Consider the following 23,669-nt stretch of genomic DNA (forward strand, 5'->3'; position numbering starts at 1 on the left):
TTTCACCTTATGTTTGAAGAAGGGGAGGGGATCTTTGTCCCTAAGATGAAGCAAAAGTTGATGCTATATAGTGCCGGGGGATACAATCGCATTGCGCGGCAATGGACATTTCTAGTTTGCATATACAGCATGATTGCTTATACTTGAAGTTACAGTGATGTATTCATATAAGTGTTGCTTTTGTCATGTAAAAATTACATTAAAGTCACATTGAATGAGAGAGAGAGAGAGAGAGAGAGAGAGAGAAGAGAAAGAAAACAAAAACGATCATAACATTCTATGTGCCCTTTCAGGGCATGACGTTATAGAGAATCATGATTTGCCCAATATAAAATGAACAATGAACAACAGAGAAGGAATGAATCCCACTAAGATCAGAGGAGCACAGTATACTGCAAGTGCATCCGCAAGGACTCAGAAATAAACATGATAGATACAACAATGAATAAAGAATGAGTTGCTAAGGGTTTCCACATAACGTATCACTGGTACTGTGAGATCATCATTTCTTTTACTGCTTTTTAAAATGAATAAATAGACTTGGTGTCACGTAACTCAAGTGGAAGTTTATTCGAAATATCTGGGCCAGCATGTCGCATGGATTTGTGTGCTAAGATTTATATTTATATGTGAATGCCGCTATTAGGGTCGGATTATGTCATTTAAAGTACGTTGATATTATGTTGATCTTGAAAGCCAAAATGTGAGGGGCTCCCTACAGAGGGAGGTGAGACGAACATCTCCATTTTTATACTACACATCCGTTGCTGAGGTTCTTATACGATGATCTCCAATAAAAAAATTTCAAACAGAATATGATTTATTTGTGTAGACTCATTCTGGTTATTACTGCAACCAGCATACACAATCAAGTTGTGAATAATTATTTTTAGTACTTTCCCAAAGATGTATGATTGGGAAAAGTCTCTAGCATGGCTCTACATAATTTTTTTCACATGAAATATGAGATATAATTAGATAAGTTGCTTTTCTGTGCATTTTGCTTTTACATTTACTGAGGTAATATATGTCCTAAATGATACTATTCTATAGCAGTGTCTCCATAACAATTGTGATAGCTTCTGCTAATCTACTTCAAAGCAATAAATACTATGTGCAGTCAGAACCACAACAAAGGTTATTTTAAGGAAATATTCATTAATTATTAAATAGGTTATAGTGCCCTATTTAATTTTGTCTTTATTTCCTATGTGGTAAACACCACTTTCTTGCAATATTTGGCCCTTTAAATGCACTAAATTTGTGAAAACAAGGCTCAAATATGTTCTATTGTCTTTACAGATTTGAAATAACAGCACAGTTTGATTCTGTTTTACCTCGCATACCTAATTGGCCACATGATTTAGAAAAAAGTATATAGTTGAATAATATTTTGAATTTTTTTCTTTGTTTTTATCGTATTTTGACTGAGTGCACCCCAATCCGGCATTTTGGTGAAATTTTGATGGTGTCATTTTTTAGAGCATCATATGCTAAATATGTGTGCCAAATTTCAGAGGAATTGGTTGAAAAATCTTTAAAATTTAATTATCAAAGGTCACACTCTGCCTGTCTTTGGTCACAGAGCGTCAAAAACTATTTGGTATTGATCGGGTTAATGGCTGAAATCTATGAGCAAACTACTACTTTGGAAATACTATCGTAGCAAAATATAATCCTTAGATATATGCCACTTCAAAATGCACAACTAGAACTTGCCACCTCAGGTGGTACCAATAACCCATTTTTCGGGTCTTGGCCCATGAACTACTTTGTTTACACACACGCACAAAGACACACACGCTCACACACGACACGATATACGACCCAGAGCTACCTGGCATAATGAACATTAATGAGAGAATCTCTCGCTTGGTTAGGGGGGAAAAAGGTGCAGACCGTTTGCTCTACATTCAGCCAGATTGAGTCAGCTTTTCTCTTAGCCTCGACAAAAATGGCCCATCCTACACAACCAACGGCGTCGCGCCGACTGATACTGTGGTGCAACCCTCGTAGCGGGTCGACAGCTCTCGCAAAATGTCTTAGTTTCCTTGATGACGACACCGAAGTGTGGTTTGAACCGTTCACTTTCAGTCGGATGCTTCGCGTCAATGCGAAGAAGGAGTTTAACATTGACGTCCCTAAGGATTATACGGGTCACGAGAATATCTACCATGGAATCATACAGAATCTGAGAGCTCGCTTGCCGTTCACACTGAACGTGTACCCAGAGTTATTTGCGTGAGTAATGTATATAGCTGTAAACCTTTATAATTTTTTTTTTCGACACTATATACTCCCTTAATAACGTAGTCTTCGGGATCGGCGGTTTTCTTTCGTTATTATTGAAATTTCATTAAGCCCGAATAGCAAAGTAGCTGTATACAGCTAATAGACGACAACCTGAATTTTTATTTCGTTATAACGTGAATTTCGTTAAACAGTGCTCGTTGCAACGGGCGTTCACTGTAGGCATATATTGAAGAACTTTGGAAAAGGATTTTCCTGCACTTACTCGATTATAAATCGTTTGTTTTTTAATATTTTGTTGCTGCTTAGTTTTGAGGCAGCAGAAAATGAAAATGCGCCTACTTTAATAAAATAAATTAAGCATATGCTCAGTTTCCTATTTTTACTTTAAGCCGACCATTTTTATTCTTATGAAAGCCCATGTTGCCATTCTTGTTCAGTACTGAAGTCTAATTTTGTGTGGCTAATGGAAAATGCAAGATGAAGCGCAATCTTAGTTTTCATGGAGTCGTGTATGATCCAATTTGGAGGGTAGGGTATTGCAGGAATAAATCTTAAGTGAAAATACGTCGTTCCTAAAATCCGTTCTCTCCTACCTATTTTGGGAATGGGGTTGCTGGGTGTGTGTGTGTGTGTGTGTGTGTGTGTGTGTGTGTGTGTGTGTATGTGTGTGTGTATGTGCTGGGCATTTCATCAATAATAGAATAAACTGTATACAATACAATTTTTAAATAAAAATGAATTTTGAAATCAATGATAGAGTAATCTGTATACAACACATTTTTTTTTAATAAACACAAATTCTAAAAAGGATAACTATACAAATTTTCATAGTGCATGTAGTCGTGATAGGGAGGAGGATCAAGTAGGTGTTGCAGTCTCTCACCGTAATGCATTACTTTCCACCATTTCCGGGTCTTCGTAAGGGCTTTGGAGATTTATATAACAGAAAGCAACCAAAGGTTGAAAGCTCGATATTGATATTAATGGCATTAAACAAGTGTTAAAGTGAACGACTGAAAAGTACGTCCGCTGCTCCTCCTTCCCGTAACGTCTATACCAAACAGTGCAGCAACCGCCACATGCGTGGCCGAGGCAATTACACTTTACATAATAATATACATGTGTATATCACATGTGAAACATAATATAAAATGCACTTTTATAGCATAGTGAAAGAGCACTTGACTAACCGCCTTTAGAAACCAGGGGGAACAAAATTATAGCTACCCTATTATGTTGGTATCATTTAGAAGGAATGTGTAATTTTCATGAAAAATGAATTCTTTGTGGAATTCCCTTTATATTTTCTTTGAATTGTTGTCCACACATGACGTCAAAACCTCTAGTGGTCTCTTCATCCAGCGGTTCCAACACCAAAAACTTAAAATTTCATAACTTTTGCATCGATTGTCCGATATTCCTCAAATTTTCACTAATGGGTTCTACTAATGTTGCTGCTTTTACTCAATCCACGTCGGTCTTTGGGTTTTGGTTTCCTTTAAATGGTGATTCAGCTTCATAAGACTCGTGTCACCAGGTTATCGTTTCTTCAGTGTTCTTAGTGCACATTGTACAAAGGTACAAAGGTCAAGTTGGCAAACATTGCATCAATACTGCACATGACATCATACATTAATAATCTAGATGTGAACGTGCACCAATCTTGCAAATATTTGCACACATTTCTTTAGAATATCTGAAGTCTTTTCACGGAGGCAGTGTACAGTCCTGGGTTATTTTTGTATATTGCGTGAACGTATTCCGTGGCTCGAATGCAACGTCATGCAGTTGACAAAACAAGAATATGACCATATAACCATGCAAGCAATCTAGAGAAATAGTATATAGTTCTTTCATGTACAGCTCCCTTTTGGCTTTATTTGGTAGTATGTATAAAGTGTTATCTTCATACAAGATTCAAGTTTCAAGTTCAAGTTCAAGTTTATTTAACCAATTCATTAAACATTTGACATTAAAAGGATACAGCATTAAGAATAATGAATGGTTTGGGACCCCAAAAGAAGCAGAGCTTGTGTAAAAAAGGGGTCCCGGATAAACATATAAAACAAAACATACTAAAGTTTTAAACATATTAGCAAGAAGTATAATAGAAACATATTTACATAGAACAGATGCAACACAAGCACACACACACACACACACACACACACACACACACACATACACACATTCAATCACACAAACACCAGGGCCCTGTTGCATAAAACCCTTGCCGCAGGACTTACCGCTCCTTTCTAGCGGTAAGTCTTCAAATTAGCGGTAAATTTTATAATCCTTGATGCTGATTGGCTGTGATGCCAAATTTTGACTGTAGTTACCGTTGAAATTCAAGGATAAGTTTTATGCAACGGGCCCCAGATTGGTAATTCTTGATAGGTAAATCAACTCACTATAAGTGCAGTTAAAGCACTAGTAAAGGGACATTCTGCGAAGACAAAGTCCTGCCCGAGAGTTGCAAGGAACAGGGGATGTATTTGAATTTTCACCGGAGATGTTTCTTTGAAATAAGTCTATATTTTCTCCCTCTCTCTCTCTCTCTCTCTCTTTCTCTTAATCCTGAGAAATTCGAAAGGGATCTACTAAACAATCTTGGAAAAAATTGAAAAAATGATCAAATTGATCCCGGCATCAAGTGGCTTAAATTTCTGTCAAGTTTGAAAAACCTAATTTCTCATTCAGGATTATAAAAAAAAGCAGAAACATACGTTTCAGCCAGACAACGCTCTCCCCCCCCCCCCCCAAGATTCGATAGTCGAACACGTAAAATGTTAGACAAGTTTCTGCGCTCTCTTGGTCGAAGCTTTGTGTCATACTATGTGGACCTCGTGTGTGATGGACAAAAAACAACAACAAAAACAAACAAAACACAAAACGTCCCCATATCAAGCATAACTTATTCATCCAGGGTAGCTTCTTCAGTTTTGCCACTGCTTTACTAGAGGGCCAAGGCATTATTACCCCATTTATACACCTGGGTCGAGAGGGACATTGTGGGTAAAAACATCTTGTCCAGGGACGTAAGCACTGGGCGGGAATCGAACTCGGATCCTCCGATTGGGAGTCGAGAGTCTTATCCACTATGCCACAGCGCCCACACTTACGTTTTCCCAGACTCTCTGTGCCTTCATATCCATCCCGTTTGAACATACAATCAAAGAAAAATACTTTTTTTTTTGGTCTTAATTACTCTAACTATACAAGGGGTCTAACATCTTCGGTCTACCGGACCTTTGGCCTATCGGTGTGCAACAGTTGCAATTGTACTCTTAACAGTACTTATCTAAGTCATGAAATTTTCATTTTTGCTTGGCTTCTTATAGTTCTCAGATCTCTTTGCATACGCAGATACACCTTAGGGCCAACATATATAAAACAATAAGGAAAATAGATAACGAATGGGAAAAGAACGCATACTAGGGGATATAGCAAATCCTTTGAAATACACATTAGGAGAACAAATCAAGTATACATGCTGCAGACAGAGTTGTTACTGGTAGTATAGAAATGTTGAAAGTTTGGTAAAATAATGCGATTTGTGTATTATTTCAGAAAACTGCACAGTTGGGTCCTCAGAAGACAATATGGGGGAGGTAGTGGGAAAAGAAAGACATGAACATTATCCTATATATAATAAGTACCAAAGTCTTGCAGAAATGTGAGACTACGCAAAGATTGTGGGGACAGTATCAAAAACGGGTCATTTCTGCATGTGTTTTAGTATTGATTTGTAATTCTTTTTCCCTTTGCCCTGTCAAGTCGAAATGATAAAGTGCTCATCAATGTAAAGTGTTATGTTAGTCATCACACCTAATGTCTGTCTTTTTTCTACCCTATTTAACCTTTTATGGCGCTCCTTTTTTTTAAATCTCATTTTAGCTATGAAGGAATCAAGCAGGAACTAGAGTCTTCGACAAGCCGCACGGTAGTGGTCAAGGAAATGGCAGTCGCTATCCATGATTCCTATGATTATATTCCGTCGGGATTTCGTCACGTCATCTTTATTCGTGACCCACGGCGAGTGATACCGTCCTTTCGCAAGATGTTGCTGCATTATAAGGGAATGGATGCTGGTGATATCAGCTCGGATATGGAAGAAGTGCACGATGCGTACCCTACCCTGCACTGGTATGGCGAGATGTATGCACTCTGGCAGTATATCCGGGAACACATCGACATAAACCCGCTGATCATCGACACGGAAGATTTCCTCGCCGATCCTGCGACGTACCTGAGAAAGATCTGTGAGCTGATCGACGTCGAGTACAGCGACGACCTGCTTGAATGGGATCCTTCGATGGACGTTGTCAAAAAGTGGAAACAGGGTTGTATGGACGCTTACACGAACGGTACCCTTCCCAGTTCCCTGGCGTTCAAGAGGGCTTTCCACAGCTCCAAGTTTGCCCCCACGTCCAGTCCGATTCCGTCATTGGAAGATCTCACGCCTGATTGCGTCCGCATAATTGGTAAATGTCAGGCAATGTATGATGACATGTATCAGCATCGTCTAAAACCGAAAATCTCTCAATAGATGTATATCTATTCATATATATATATATATATATATATATATGTAATAAAAACCTAAAATGGCATTAGGATAAAGCGTTTTTAGTCTTTAGTTAATAAACCCACATCTTTTCGTTTATTTTTTTTTTGTTTTAACAACAGATAAAGGGGGGTCTCGCCCGGTGCCACCCCGTCTGGATCCACCACTATTTAGCTCTCTTTATACACACTCCCCATTGCAGTACAACCGACCACATCTCTGAATATTATCAAAAAACAAATTGTCTGTAAGAGCTATCCACATGTTTCAATTCTGTTCCCCATGAACAGATGAATCCAATAATTTCTTTTTTCATTATTCATTTTTCATTGTCACGCTCCTTGGGCATTCCTTACAGTCACTCTCTCCTTTCCCACCGCTGTTGCACCTTCGATGTTTATTGGTGTTCACAAATGTGGTTAAGTTTATTTCGCTTGTACATGTCATCGTTTTGTATTAGTTTGCATCATGTATACTGGTTACAGCTCGTTATTCCGAAGGTTCGTTATTCCGAATGTTTGTTAATCCGAAAATGGGATGAGGTTTGTTATTCCGAAGGTTTATTGATCCAAAAATTAAATCAGGTTCGTTATTCCGAAGGTTCGTTACTCCGAAAATGAAACAAAACTCGCTATTCCGAAGGTTCGTTAGGGACCCTATGTCATTTCGGATAAGCGAGCATTCGGAATAGCGAACCCTATTTCATTTTCGGATTCACGAACCTTCGGAATAACGAACCTTCGGAATAACGCCACAAATGTTCGGATTAACGAACCTCTTTTCATTTTCAGATTAACGAACCTCTAGGTATAGGGAATTTGTGTGTTTCGGATTAACGAACCTTCGGAATAACGAACCTTCGGAATAGCGAACCTTCGGAATAACGAACAGCACCCATGTATACTACCTGTCATGTCATCTTTATACATACAGGGCTCCATTGTATCTCATTCAGCAAACTGAATGGATACACACCGTATTTTGTTTTCAAGAAAACATGAATACATGATATGTTGTCCCTCTTTTGTAGAATTTAATGAATGATATGTAATGAGTATACTAGCATTGTACTTTCTTTGAGTTAATGTAGGCCTAATAAAAGACGAAAGTAAGTGAGGTTGTACCCAGAGAATTATATGTTCATGTTGCTAGAATATCACTTCTCTCTCTCTCTCTCTCTCTCTCTCTCTTATGTTTACGTTTACATGAATATGTATATAACTTTTATAAAAAAAGGGCTGCAAGTATACGGTCAAGCCTGGCTCAAGTTGTTGCTCTTTGATTCTGTTTGTTTGATGTATCGATTCAGCTTATTTCCTATTATTTACTAAACAGAGGTATGTTTTATTGCAATCAAATGAAAGTTTTTATTTGCTTTATGAATGTGCAGCATGATGACGTCGAAACCAACAAATGAAATTAGCCTAAAGGAAATTGCACTTTTTACACGTTTTCAAAAGTGAGTACTGGAGGATACTTGTTTTTCACTCTGAAAGTGTTTTACTTACCTGGTATTAATTCCATGTCCGGAATTGTTCAATATTCTATCTACCTCGTTATGATTACCTGGACTCCAATGCTTTCTATGTTGGTGTAACGATAGCGTCACTTCCTGTAGTGCAAGAAACGCTATTCAAGGCGTAAGAGAGTACACTTTGCATTTTTTCTTACTTTTCCACACGGCTCCTCTGCAGTGTATCAGATTAGATCGGTGATTTTGGTATCATCTAATATGAAAACACACTCCCTCCCATTCCCTTTCGTTGAAAGGTATCCTTTCCTGCTTTTGTTGTCGTCACGGATGATTTTAGTTGCGTCATAATTATAATACTATATTGAATCGATACGTTTGCAAGTTTTGGAAACTTTCCGACATTTTGCTGCTGGCAGTGTCCGTCTCTCTAATTTTTCTTTCCGTTTTTCTCCGTTTTGAAGATGTCCGTTTTTCTCCGTTTTGAAGATGGAATAAATTAATCTCGATGTCACATAAGCAGACCGATTAAATGAAAGTTTGGATATTACCCTATTGCTCTTGTTTTGACACTGTTTATTCACATCAAGTGGCATACGCCATTTCATTGTCTTTCTTGTATCATGTTTTTCGATTAAAACTGCAGAATTGAACAATAAACAAGTTTGATAATTTTTGTATTTTGTGTGCCTTGTTGTGGTTGTAACGGTAGTTGCCCTAGTAGTGATAATATTCATGATAACAATTTGTTTTTGTTGTTTTCCTCAATTTCATAGTCAGCGTCGGATCTAGATTATTCTATTCTTCGCGAAAAATGGGACTGATAATTTTATAAGGCATCTCTATACACTCGTACGCCCGCGGCGGCCGCAGATTTTTTATTTTATTTTAAATCGTTCGTATGTGTCGGGGGAGGGGGTGTAGAGAGCTGCTGGCCGCAACGAGCTTGATAAGCGGGACGTAGAGGTAATGGTTCCATATTATTTTGTATTGTCTCATTACACTGTAGAAAACTGTGTTTAAGCAAACATTTTTAACAAATTTAGATTAGAATTTTATATACAAAATGAAGAAAATACACGTACATTGTATATAGGCCAAAAATATAAAATGATATAAACGTTGGAAGAGTTAATTTGGAATGTTTGTTATATGTTTTGATAAGCAATTCCCTAACTGCCTTTTGTTAGATTTTCCACTTGAGGCCAGCAATAGCATAAAGTAAGTGCGCATATTACAATTAGTATGTATGTATGTATGTATGTATGTGTGTATATATATATATATATATATATATATATATGTATAAATGTATATATGTATAGATATATATGTACATAATTCAATACACAGGGGCAACATAGTTAAAATTTCAATGATATAATTCAAAATATACTCTAAAATATCAAATTACTCGAAATGCATATTTCCAGGCAAACTGATTACGTTGCTTGAGACCCTTGGAAATGACTGTGGAATGAGTTTCATATATATATACATATATATATATATATATATATATATTGATTCACAACAGTAGTTCATTATGAAAACTCCGTGAGAGACATAGTTTTGACGAATTTTCGCCCATAGGGCTTTGTCAAGTCAATGGCAGATTTTATTTTGAAGCAGATATAAATCAAAATAAAAGATGCGTCGTCAGTAGTAGCGCGTCCATAAAAAAATGCCCACATACACAAGTAGCATCTTTTATTTTGATTTACATCTGCTTCAAAATAAAATCTGCCATTGACTTGACAAAGCCCTATGGGCGAAAATTCGTCAAATCTACGTCTCCCACGGAGTTTTCATATTGAACTACTGTTGTGAATCAATACTTTCTTGGACTCAGAGCAGAAACCTATTGCTGTTATTCATATAAATATATATATATATATATATATATATATATATATATATATATATATATATATATATTATTTGCACGAGTGTTTGTGTGCTTGCTGTTTATTTGTTTTTATTTGCCAGTCTTTGCTTTGATACGAATCAAATCTCCGTATTGCCGCTATACTCACAAGTAGTTTACAGACTAAGTAATGATACAGATAAACTTACAAATCAAGTTTGAAACAAGACAAGAAAACACATCACTGGCATGTACATACATTTTGTTGTGTCTTCATTATTTGTGTGCTAGATAAGAAGGAGATATTGTCCATATAATATATTAATTATAAGGTATTACTATATCTTACCATATCCTACCTATACCGTATCATATCATGCACCAGGCCTATCTATACCTCCCTTCAATGTTTTGCTCTTCTCGAGGTACAAGTTGAATGTTTATTTCACAAACAATTCAACCAGTCAAGTACGTAATGAATATCTCGGTACAAAGAATAACTACTGTTACTAAGTTGCCACGAGGAAGAAACACATAATGATTAGGGCCACTTTGTGGCATCTTGCTACTGGGTATAACGGATTTCGGAAAGGACGAGAATCATGTCTCTTTTCTTGGACTAGATAAACTATCACTTGCATCAACCTGTGTGAATGGTACCCTCCAATAATGTGCACTAGAAGGAGAACATGAAACCAGAAAACCGCGTGGTTATATCTTGAATCCCAAAACTTCTCAATAGACCGGATTTACACTGAAGATTACAGAAAACAAAAATGTAAACTGCAGCAATGTCATCTGACATGTGTGTGTATATGTGTGTGTGTCTACACTGACAATTATATTCGAAGTCAAGTGATTATGTCTCTTTTGTTTTCTTTTTGTTGTTATTGTTAGAAGCCTAGGCCTATACTAATATAAAAAGCTCGAAAGGGACCCAGCTAATATTTTGAGTGAAAAGGGAGGCTCGCTGCGATGGAGATAACAAGCGAATCTAAATCCCAGAGAGCTATATACCAATGATAACTCGCCTAAAACTGTCAAAAATGCAGGGATGAGGATGGCTGATGCAATGGTCCTCATTGTTCCCTCGCATTCGAAACCTGCCATAGCCTACTTACAATTCCCAAAGGCGATAACTGCCATATTTTCCAAACAACACTCAGATTCGCGACCGAGTTCGTCACAGTGAAGAACTTATTATGACGTAATTGATGAACGTCGATTGCAGGACCTGGCCGCTTCAACCATTTACACACACACACACACACACACACACACACACACACCCACACACAAATCAATAAATGATTCCAAATTGGACGACTGCCCGAGCTTCGGTGTAAACAGGGTCTAAGTTGATATCTTAATGTGTTGGCAGATATTATGGAACTTGAATTTAAGTTAGAATTGTGATTTTTCATTTGCTAACTTGACGCCTCCGGAGGACTAGGTGATAAGGTTAAGTTGATGCCTTAGGATTCGAACCAGAGATCTAATGGCTTGCTGACTGTCTGTGGTCTTATATCCACTGAGCCACGACAACGCCTCTTTCCTGTAGCCATAGGCTATTCTCTTAAATCCTCAAATCTTTATCTTTTATTCACTTTGTTGCGATTATATCAACTTGTGTAAATGTGTATATCACCCTTGTGATGAACAGGAGTATGACAAATGCTGAACTTATGTTACCTATAGCGACGGCCCATAAAATGCGTCACTGCTGTCTTATGTCTTATATCCTCTGCGGTTAGAAACTTATGAAATGTTTCCTCTCTCCCAGCAGTATACCCTACATCTCTTTCCTTTGATGATGATATATTCGTGAACGAAAATGTTCCTGCCAAGGCGTGTGAAGCATCTTGGTGCTCGAGAATACTCGTCTGTCTGTCTGTCTGTCTGTCCTCTGTCCATCCGCATATCTCCCACACTCTCTCTATGAATAGCTATATCTAGCGATCTATCTGTTTTTTTCGCATTATTGGACTCCCTTCTCACACACATCAAGTCTACTTTCTTTTCACATCTTTCTTGGCTTTGACCGATTCAAATACTCCAGTATTCATCGCTGGAGATTGATAAAAGTTAAAGAGATGTTTGAATATATTGACTCTACCCTTACATACATGTCATTTGTTCAGCTGTCTGCGATATACACAAATATTTCAAACAAAAATGTTGAGTTAACATATTTTTTATTCAATGATTAAACATGATTTTTCGTTTCTTGGAAATGAGTCAACATGGAACGGAAGTAATTATACACTCATCGGCCCACTTTCCTTTTCACGTCATTACGCATACATTCGCAAAGAAACAGTTATTACAACGGCACTTCAAAACTACATTCATCTGATGCAAAGAATAACACAAGGATTAATTTTGTTCTCAATGCATTTAGACATCAAGGCAGATGTGGTTTCACATTATATTTTAGTGGGAGATCAAACGCGACAGAAGAAAAACTTTTGACATACCAGCAACAGAAGAGTAGTAGAATCTAATGGGTCAAAAATGAGCCAACCAGCAGTTTATAATTTCCTGTTATACAGAACTCTGAGCACCTAAATTAGTTTCACGAAATTAAAAAAGAGTACTTATGGCATGAAGTCTTCGTTGACATTGGGAAAGTCGGTTCCAAATTCATCGTTTTCACGTTCTCCCATCTGTGTCGTTGGGGCATCAGTTGACATTTCATCCTCATCACCTTCGGGTTTCTTGCCACCTCGACGACCAAACGGACCACCGCGGTTACCATGACGACCATCCTTGCCCGGACGTTGGAAGGGATGACCATTTCCTCCTTCGCCACGTCGCCCACCATCCCGTCCAGATTGATCACGACGGTCCCATCGATCTGAGAAAACGTTTTCCTCTTCGGTACGATTACGTTTGCAGGGGTGGTGACGACGACGAGATGGTCTACCAAATGGTGCATTCTCGATGCGAGTGTCATTGTTGTCTCCTTCTCCATCATAGTCTTCGCTGTCGTTGCACTTTGCATGGTGATTTCGGCGGTTTCCATAGCGACCGAACCTGAAAGGGAAGATACTGGTACCGTTGTTATCTCCTTCTTTTGATTCCTCACTCTCATTACGCCTTCCATGGTGATGTTGATGATGGTCATGATGATGATGGCGTGAGTGATGCCTTCCGTGGTGACGACCAGGAAAACTTTCTTCACCATCAGTTTCATTGGCTCTATCTGATCTCCTACCACCACCAAAAGGCATCGGTGACATATCCCCTTCCGGTCCTCCTTGTCGACCTCCCTCTCGTCTTCCTCCCTGTCCAAAGAACGGTTTACCACCTCTCCGTCTGAAGTCCCCTTGTCCTCCAAACTCATCTCCTTCACCTCCCTCTATGCCTTGTCTCCCTTGGCCGTCTGAGAACTGTTCTCCTGGTCGAGAACGACCCTCATTCCTACGACCACCATCTCGTCGTCCGCCTCCACGCTGCTCTAGATTAACCTCAGTCTGGCTGTCACCGGGTCCTCCACGGCCACCAGGACGATCAGAAGGTCGACCCCGCCCTGGTCGGTTTTCTTGTCTGCCACCACTTCTTTGAGCATGCGCTGTAATGAAAGAATCGATCGATTCCACTTAGAATGATTGCAGGTGCTTTTAACGTAATTAGGCCAACATTGTTATCAGGAAAATCGACGACAGTCTCTGTATAGCAAGTAATATGCCTCATCAGCATGCTCCAAGTTCGTATTTGTGTGCATTCTTACTAAGACCAAAAAAAAAATACAAACAAACAAGTTGTAACTTTTGTGTCGTTTAATGCCATCACTCAATTCCAATGCTGATTGTAAAATCTATCATATCTCACGTTCTGTTATTCACGTCTGTCCATTTGATCTTTTCCTTCTGTACAATTTCTGAGGGTAGTATTTTTTCCTTCACTGTGCATTGAATCAAAAGCTCGATCAATTGAATTCACTATCTCAGTTTGAAACTGCAGTGCTCATTCATCAAAATCAGAATTACTTCTGGACATGTGAATAACAAGGAGAAATGGAACTCATTCAAATCTCTCCATAAGCTATCATGATTATGACATCATTATGTAGATGAAGAACAGGTTTGTCTTACCTGAAATGGTCAACACAGCGAGAGCAAAAATAAGTAGTGTTGATTTCCAACCCATGGTGATGAAATTGCCGCCTCCTAATCTGATATTTTGGTCGGTACAGATCCTGTCTCTCCCCGCTTCTATCTTTCTTCTTATCGGAAGGTGAGCCCGATGTCTGATGGAAGTGGCATTTTCTTTCCCTTATATACATCTTGTCATGAAATGTAAGCATCTCTGGTGCCTGACAGTACCGTGCACGTCCCCAAAACAACCACATGTCAACATAGTGAGTTATATACATCCGGCCGTGTGAGGGAGCGCCTGACACTCATAGACTGAATAGGAACAATGGTCTCTCAGCAATGCATATGCATTTTTTTTTTTGGAATAATATCTATTCACTTCCAATCAAATAATACAAAAAAAAAAGAATCAATACACTTTGGTATTACTCTACAAACATAAACGAATGATTCTTTTAAAGATAACTGAAATAGTTATACATTTTGATGTTTCACAATAAAACAAAATCATGAAATGGCAATAGTACAGCAATTACCGAAGAATTAAGAATGGAAGTATATTACATTTATTTGCACAAGCGAGCAAATACACACATACACACACACACACACACACACACACACACAAACACACACATACGTGGATGTTTCATTTTTCAATTCAAAATCTACGAATTGCATTTTTACAAAGAGATGGGTAATTATTCATAAAAAAATGAACCATATTTGTGATCATGCAACGTTTTGTTATCAACTCTATAGCGATGTTCAAACGATGGATGCAAAAGTTATACCTTTGAGAAACAAAACAGACCTTTCACACTATCATATTTTTGTAATCACTGCGTTATACTAATAGTTCTCCTATCGAAGGTGGCCCTTTTCTTAAATATTTCTGGCGTAAAAACCGTACTTTACTAAACTACTGTTTGAATTTATATTATAGTTTTTATCATAATTATCACTATCACACTATCATTATGATATTACCTTCCCGTGCTTGGTTGAAATATAACTCGGCCTCAAGACGCAGAGACATACGCATATGTTTGTTTGTTTGTTTGTTTGCTTTTATTTCTGCATTCAATCAGATGCAATTTGAATGCAAACTTCAAAAAGTACAAAGACAAAGAATAACAAGTGCAGTGAAATAAATCGATAACATTACATAAATAGATACACATAGGTGATTGCATTGAGCAATGTAGATACACAGAAACATAAAATAAGATATACAGTATTTTTCAGTAAACAACAGAGATAATTGAATGCAGGAGACCACCATCATAAGCGATTAAGCTTGAAATGGATGGAGGCCTCAATATATGTATATGCACATATGTATATGCATAATATATGTATATGTATATGCATAATATACATATACATATGCATATATGTATATGCACAATATATGTATATGCACATAATATATGTATATGCACATAATAAATGATTATATAATTGTTTAAGATGAGATGTGGTTGATATGGCAACAATCTGTAACGTGGTCTTCACTTTTAGTTTTCATTGTATTCTGTGCTACATTTCTTGTGCTGATGTAGTAGTGCCTCATCGGAAATCTTTTATCCCCCGACAGCGAAAACGTCTGCTACCACCAGCTACCGGATTGGGGTTATACCGTTCTTATTGTCTTTATTTTAATACGTAAATGTCGAAAATCAGCTATTTGTTATTCAGTCACAGGGAAAAACAATTTTAGTCATAAGAGAAATGAATAACATGAAAAGTCTTCAAGAGAAATCATAACTTTTGATAGCTCATGAGAAATTTTCAAGTGTATGTGGAATACTATTTTCGCCACAAGAATATCTACAGTGAACAATGTCATTGATAATCCCGTTAAGTATGTTGTTGTTGTTGATGTTGCTGCTGTTAAGTTTTTTTTTTTTTCAATTATGGAAGATAATACCTGCCTAAGAGTTGGCAATACACGGCAATTACATAGCTGACTGGATGAACATTGATTAGATATCTTGTGCAGTTGACGATCACTCTGTTCTACTCTACTCTTAATCCAGATGGAATCCCATTTCTTTATTCAATTTTTCACTTATGAATTTCTGGTCATTGTCTCTTTGTTTGCGTTTATTTCGTTGTAGATGTATCACAAACACTTAAATATTGAGAATACACTGTATAGCTGTACATAATGTATTACCCTTTCTTTTTGGTATATACTAGGCAATGGCAACAAGGACTACCAAAATTTTCTTAATTTCAGGGGATCAACAATGAACGGGTCAAAGACTTTCGGAACACGCCAAACAATAACAGTAGGCGGAGCGTATCAGGCGTTCACCAACACAGGAGGATGTGGTGTCTAATACCAACGGAAAGCCAACTCACTGAGGTGCCGCGTGGTGGTACTGGTCGACCCGCTACTCCAGGCACAGGTTGGAACGACACACCCGCTCAAAATGTATAAAAGTCCACTGAAGTGCACTCAATAGGTTACATTCTTGGGTCTGTCCTAGCAACTATAGACAGAGGGGGAGAGAAAGAAAGGAGTCTAAAAGAGGAGGAATTGAAAAGTTTGGCAAGTGACGAATTTTCATCAATATGGGCTGGAAATCACTTCTTCTCATCCTTGTCGTTGCTGCTCTGGCTATCTCAGGTAAGAATAATTTCATGTACTTAAATCCTTCCGTTTTCATCTAACTTTGCGCATATCATTATTTCCAAAGAACACTGAAATCAGAGTACACCTTAATAATCGTAAAAAGAGAGGTGCAAACACGACTCAAATTGCCAGTAGGGAGTGCCTATTATAAACATTGTTAATTACGTAGCTGCAATTGGCACATATTGAAAAGAATCTAAAGCTTTGCAAATTTCTTACTCATATTCAGGGAACAATTAGAGAATTTAGATGCAAACACATATTCCATATGTATCAGTTTCAGATATTTAGATTTAATCTGCTAAAAAAATAATAATAACTGGAATAGACATAAGTATATATTCAAAACTAATTCTTGTTATGCAAACAGTGTAGTAGCATTGGAAATATTTCATTTCTCTCTATTTGCTGTTGAATTTACTTAAGAAATGTGAAAATGACATTTATCTAATCTGTTCTTAGCATTTACACACATAGATTCTATTCACTACTTTTTTTAAAGATTTTGTAAATCACTGTCAATTATCTAAATGGGAAAGTTAATTCGTCGTTCTCGTTCGTTAACTAACTAGAACTAAATAACGAGGATATGATATTGAATGCAGTGTAAAACAATACCCATTTATCATCATGATTATGGTGATCTAACTCAAGGTAATTGGATCGTTGGATTTGTGTTTCTATACACCACAATGGCAGTAATCTATGTGTTGAATAGCTCTTTAGGCCTACGTGTTGGGTCTGTATTTGAAATGTAAAAGAATACAAAACAAACACTCACTCCTTTGATGAAATTGATATTTTTTAGTATCTACATAAAATCTCACTGTGCATATTCATACGCATCCCTGTGATGACATTTCAATTCAAAATAAATGAATTTCTTAAATACATTATCCTTCCCAGCTCAAGCCCAGAGAGGCTATGGAGGACCGGACAATCGACAGGGGCGGGGTCGCCCCTCTGATCGTCCTGGGGGCCGTGGAGGACCCAGTGATGGCCAAACTGAAGTTAATCTGGAGCAACGTGGAGGCGGACGACGAGATAGTGGTCGTAGGAATGAGGGACGTTCTCGACCAGAAGAACAGTTCTCAGACGGCCAAGGGAGACAAGGCGTAGAGGGAGGTGAAGGAGACGAGTTTGGAGGAGAAGGAGGCTTCAGACGGAGAGGCGGTAAACCGTTCTTTGGACAGGGAGGAAGACGAGAGGGAGGTCGACAAGGAGGACCGGAAGAGGATATGTCACCGATGCCTTTTGGTGGTGGTAGGAGATCTGATAGAGTCAATGAAACTGATGGTGACGAAATTTACCCTGGTCGTCACCACGGAAGGCATCACTCACACCACCGTCACCATCATCAACATCACCATGGAAGGCGTAATGAGAGTGAGGAATCTGAAGAAGGAGATAACAATGGTACCAGTATCTTCCCTTTCAGGTTCGGTCGCTATGGAAACCGCCGAAATCACCATGCAAAGTGTAACGACAGCGAAGACTATGATGGAGAAGGAGACAACAATGACACTCGCATCGAAAATGCACCATTTGGTAGACCATCTCGTCGTCGTCATCATCCCTGCAAACGTAATCGTACCGAAGAGGAAACCGGCGTCTCAGATCGATGGGACCGTCGTGATCAATCTGGACGGGATGGTGGACGACGTGGCGAAGGAGGAAATGGTCATCCCTTCCAACGTCAGGGCAAGGGTGGTCGTCATGGTAACAGCGGTGGTCGTCCGTTTGGTCGTCGAGGAGGCTGGAAACCCGAAGGCGACGCGGAGGATATGTCCTCTACCACTGAGCCAACAACACAGACCGGAGAGCGTGAAATTGATGCAATCAGAACCGACTTACCCGAAATCAATGAAGGGTTCATGCCATGAGGAGACTGTATTATTCATGCTGTTCTTGTTGTCTTTTGTTGTTTTTCCTCATGTAATTCAGTATGTCTTCATTCTGATTTCCTTCAATCACTCATCCAAGAAAGCAGGCTTGATAATTTCTCGCAGTAACGTATGGTCTTCTTCTCAAGCCATGGTTAGTTCCTTGGTAATTCATGTACCTTTAAAAAAAAGAGAAAGAAAAAAATCTTTCCTTTCACGTTGAGTACAGAGATTTTTTTTTTTCAAATATCTTGATGACTGATGAATATCTGTATATGATTAATTTGTATACAAAAAGCTATCATGTGTTAATTATCACATATAGTGCAAATAGAAGCCCTTGAGGCTTCTACGGGACACTTTTTCTTTCAGTTTACTACTATATTTCTCGTTCATTTTTTTTCAGATGACCTGTTTTCCACTTTTTTTATGATGGCTTAAGTTATCCCTATATTATTGTGTTACGAGTGATATACGCTTCATTTCATTTTCAATCTACATAATACTGTTGTGAAAACTGAAAGAAATAAAGGAGATTTAATGTTATTTGATGTAAATACGAATTATTTTCTAAGGCGTTTGCCATATCCCTAACATCGAGAGTGGAACAGATGGAGAGAGCAAAATGGTGGTATGAATACAAAAGGTGATCGACAACTTGCATTCAATCATGTGTGCGGGAGGGAGAGATGGACCGACTCCAGGACATGTTACGGCCAAATAACGAGAGAAAGAGATGCGAAATGTTGAGGGAGGCTTTGAAGCAACAACATAGATATATATAGATAGATAGATAGATAGATAGATAGATAGATTGATTGATTGATATATAGCTAGAGAGATCTACACTGATAAAAACAAGGTGTGTCTGCGCGTGTGTGTGTTTGTGTGTGTTTGTGTGTGTATGTATATATGCTTAGTTCTCTTTAAGAAAAACTCAAGAAAGCGCAAATAGTTATTTTTCTCAGATTAGCTCGATCAGGCTCATCGCAAATACCTCACAATATGCATATATGTAAAGAAAACATACAAAGTCATGCAGTAGAATGACAAACTCTACAACTGTATTATCCACACATGTATAATGCTATATATATATATATATATATATATATATATATATAATGTATACATATGTAATGTTTACAACATAATTCATTGGTAAACGCTACAGGAAGGACAGTTAGTGCACGAGAAAGAAATGAATCTTAATTTCTTTAATTTTTCACATTATAGGGGCCTTCATCAAAATTGATTGTGGCTCAGTTACAAGATGTGTAGATGTAACTATGGCCGTGACTGTGTGTGTGTTTGTGTGTGTGTGTGTGTGTGTGTGTGTGTATGTGTGTGTATGTGCAAGCGCAGCTAAAATCTATACACAGTACCAGGCTTCGTGAGCCAACAGAGCAGAAAGAACTCTCTAACTGACTTTGTTTTCGGATGACGTCACACAATAATAGAGTAGCAAACACGAATACAGTTTATATCGTTCATAGATGAGAATGAGAAATGCTTGATTAGGTTGTGATCCTGATTAAATTATTCTGGGACCGTGGATCAAATTAGTTAAAGATAACGTTGTGGTCAACCCCGCCATTATCAGCTGATGTATCAGTAGAAGTAGTAGTGGTAGTAGCAGTACAATGTAGAAGCAATATCATTATCATCATGAGTCGTAATGTCAGTATCATTGCCAGCATTACATTAATCATAATCCTGATAATGATAGCAATGATAATGACAGTGAAAACAATGATTACTGTCATTATCAGTGTTGAACTATTGTCGTCTGTTTTTTTTTTTGTTTTTTTTTGTTTTTTTTGTGTTTTTTTTTTGGGGGGGGCACTTGGACCTCTTATTTAACCCCAACTAAAATTGCTATCTACATGTATGTTTGTTTCTCTATCTGTTTGCTTGCTAATCATGTGGAATAGAAAACGAAAGAAACTACGGAAAGCAATATCCCAATAAATCATATTAAATCACCTGTTGTCCTGTTTCCTTGTCCAATTTGTTTTCTCTTTTTCTGCATTGCATTTCTCCATGTTTCACTATATTTCTTTTCTGTCAGTTGCCTTGCCCATTTATTTCTTCAGTTTTCCATCAATCTAACTTACGAGCTATAAATCTACCTGTCTTAGTATCAGTTACATGTTTTACTATTCGTTCATAACAGCATAAAGGTATAGCTTTGTTCTTGATCTGTATGGAGGGTTGTTGGCATTATCATAAGGCTAAAGTAGCTCAATACGTTGTTTCTTATTCTTCATCGGAACAGTGGTGTTCTTCTAAAACATCGAGACTCGTTTCAAAAGCCCTTCTAATAACTGGCTTTGTCTCCAGGCTCTCCGTCCATAGAAACTATGAACAATAGCGGCGTTTAACTTATACTTCTTTGATAGTGAGCGCGGGTGCGCCCCTTTCAAATTGACTATAGGATCACTAGACAATAATGAACCAAAGCCCCCACTATTCATCAGTGTACGAAATGATACGCCCTCTCTCGTGCGGCCAACTTTCAACTTTTCCTGTGGCATAATCAACCAATCAGGGCTCGCATTTTCTTATGGAGTGGAAATACCGTACAAGATCAAAGGGGCGCAGTTCAGTGACGCCTACAACTGTCACTCGCACTTACGCCCACTGATTCCAGAGCTGTAACCCTATTGGTCGGCGGTCCACCTCAGTTTAGTCATCATTGACCAGTCATTATCGTGGTCTACGACAAAGTCACACTAAGCTGAAATTCGGTTTCTCATATCCTCTGGTCCTTATCCATTGCTCTCTTATCTGCTTGCCCAATACAATCACCTCTCGCAGTTAGCAGTTTTCTGTCTTTTTTTGTTGTTGTCGTTGCATTAAGGTTTTTTCCTACTTGTCTCTGTGTCAGTTTCATTCTTTTCTGTTCAGATACTGAAGATGATTAAAGCTAAATATGAGATGTAACTGTCGCATGAGAATTAATTCGTCTTGGATGGAGCTTTCCATGACACCACAAAATGGCCAAATCCGTAATTTGAATAAGTCCTTGCAAAGACTACTACTATAACTGGTACCACTACTACAACTAGTACTTTTGACTTCATTTTGCAAATGGGGAAAAGTAAAATCATTTTTAAGTCTGACTACGTTATTTATACCGCTAATTTGTGTTCTTATCCACATCAAATCAGGCACATGGAATTATTTTATAAGTCAATGAACTTGAACTTGAACTTCATTCAGTTTCATTTAAAAAACATATCATTTGTACAATGACAAACTAAGGACAGTAAACGAGTACATGAACATGCATACGTAACATAACAACTATAAATGAAATGATGCTCTTTCACTCTTAAAATGCACATCCATATTACAGCTTAAAAACAACAACAGCAATCAAACAATGATGCAAAGGTCGAAAGGTGATGAGAACATGTAGATCTCTGTTGATGTATTTCATACAAATGGATGATTGCAATGAAGTCATTGACTTTGTGGCTTTTGTTGTACCTTACACCTCCTGCCTTGTGCGGATGTGATGTCACCCACAGAAAGGAAGTCTAACGGTCCAAATTGTTTTCTTTATCAGCCTGCACTCGGGTAGGCCCTTGCAGCCAGGTACCAGATACCTGTTTTTTGTTTATTTACCGCCTCCAAAGTGACTGAGGATTTGAAGAGTGATAATCAATCAAGAAAGGAAGAGCGGAGGAAAACGAAATGGAGAGAGAATGAGAGAGGGAGAGGAGAGAGAGGGAGCGTGAAATAAGTAGTTGAATAGACAGACAAGGAAAAATAAAAAGAATTAAGTGAAAAGAGAGATATATCTTTTAGACGGATCTGCACACTGATTTTTACAGTCAAATGCACACGAAGATTTTGAAACAATAGGATGTTTTGATACTAAACAATATACTTTAGTGCAATTCAGCTCCATTTGAGGTTGACATGATTGATATATCAAACATTAAAGACAAAACACAGAGACAGTTCGTTAAAATGTGATTAAAAATATTAAGCACTCACTCAAAAATTTTGATTCTATATGTAGCTTGGGATAGTGTAACCATCCAAGTTTGATACATGTAATGTGCAAACTGCATTATGTTAGGTCACCGTCTCAAAATTCCTTTATCAACTTGCAAACAAGTTTGGAATTGTTGTTGTCGAATGACTTTAAAAAAGAAAGAGAGATTCAATTATTCAATGAGTAGGTAATGGTGAACATATAAGAACATAGAGTTTAGGTGCTGAGCTGTTTTGCGCTTTTTGTGTTGTGTTATTTTGTTTTGTTGCGTCCTGTTCTTCACCCCCGATTTGCTATTAAACAATGTATCAGTCGCTGCCTCACACGGCCGGATATGCTGTGGAATATAACCGGAAAGACAACTCATTAGGAGTAACACCGGGTGATTTGGTACTGTCAGGCACCAATTGGGACGATTTTCAGCCCAAAGAGTATAAAAGTTGACCAAATTGTCTGCTTTCCTCAGATTTCTCGAGTTCGTGCTTCCACGAGAGAAAACTCCAAAGCAACGAATAAAAAACTTGTCAAGAGACGGATTTCATCACCATGGGTTGGAAATCAACTTTGTTCATCCTTTTTCTCGCTGCACTTACTGTCGCAGGTAAGAATGATGTCTTTATTTCACATCGAGTCCTATATAATTGTTTTCATAATCATGTCTTCTGTATTGTCTATTCAAAGATTGCTTAGATGATATTTCAATATGGAAAGAGGATGCGAGAAGGAAAAGATTACGCGACACTGAAATTCAAAATTGATAATCAGAATGGTGTATGCTTGATTCTCTGCTCGATAAATGACATCAGCGATTAAGAACTGCCTAGCAAAAGGAAAAAAAAAGAAACTTTATTTATATATTATGTATGATGTAAATT

At 37.9% G+C, this 23,669-nt stretch overlaps 2 protein-coding genes across 2 annotated transcripts; one reads left to right on the forward strand and one right to left on the reverse strand.

Annotated features, from left to right (window-relative positions):
- The first annotated feature begins 1,871 nt into the window (after positions 1–1,871).
- Positions 1,872–6,892, forward strand: LOC139743958 (uncharacterized). The gene is made up of 2 exons (XM_071654426.1): positions 1,872–2,241; positions 6,151–6,892. The coding sequence occupies exons 1-2, from the start codon at positions 1,955–1,957 to the stop codon at positions 6,800–6,802; spliced, it is 939 nt and encodes a 312-aa protein (XP_071510527.1). The 5' UTR covers positions 1,872–1,954; the 3' UTR covers positions 6,803–6,892.
- Positions 6,893–12,392: 5,500 nt separating this feature from the next.
- LOC139743965 (uncharacterized) lies at positions 12,393–14,310 on the reverse strand. The gene is made up of 2 exons (XM_071654430.1): positions 14,256–14,310; positions 12,393–13,732 (listed from the first exon to the last, which is right to left on the reverse strand). Exons 1-2 carry the CDS (start codon positions 14,308–14,310, stop codon positions 12,756–12,758), a joined length of 1,032 nt encoding a protein of 343 aa, XP_071510531.1. The 3' UTR covers positions 12,393–12,755.
- Positions 14,311–23,669: the final 9,359 nt, after the last annotated feature.

The sequence above is a fragment of the Diadema antillarum genome, unplaced genomic scaffold (assembly GCF_040938485.1).
Source record: "Diadema antillarum isolate AM-2024a unplaced genomic scaffold, OU_Dant_1.0 seq00001125_RagTag, whole genome shotgun sequence".
Classification (NCBI taxonomy): Eukaryota; Metazoa; Echinodermata; class Echinoidea; order Diadematoida; family Diadematidae; genus Diadema; species Diadema antillarum.

Excerpts from the sequence above, each read along its gene's own strand:
- LOC139743965 (XM_071654430.1), bottom strand. The coding sequence starts at position 14,310 with ATGGGTTGGAAATCAACACTACTTATTTTTGCTCTCGCTGTGTTGACC. Across the intron at positions 13,733-14,255 it reads CGCTGTGTTGACCATTTCAG|CGCATGCTCAAAGAAGTGGT; the intron begins GTAAGACAAACC and ends CTTTCATTACAG.
- LOC139743958 (XM_071654426.1), top strand. The coding sequence starts at position 1,955 with ATGGCCCATCCTACACAACCAACGGCGTCGCGCCGACTGATACTGTGG. Across the intron at positions 2,242-6,150 it reads GTGTACCCAGAGTTATTTGC|CTATGAAGGAATCAAGCAGG; the intron begins GTGAGTAATGTA and ends ATCTCATTTTAG.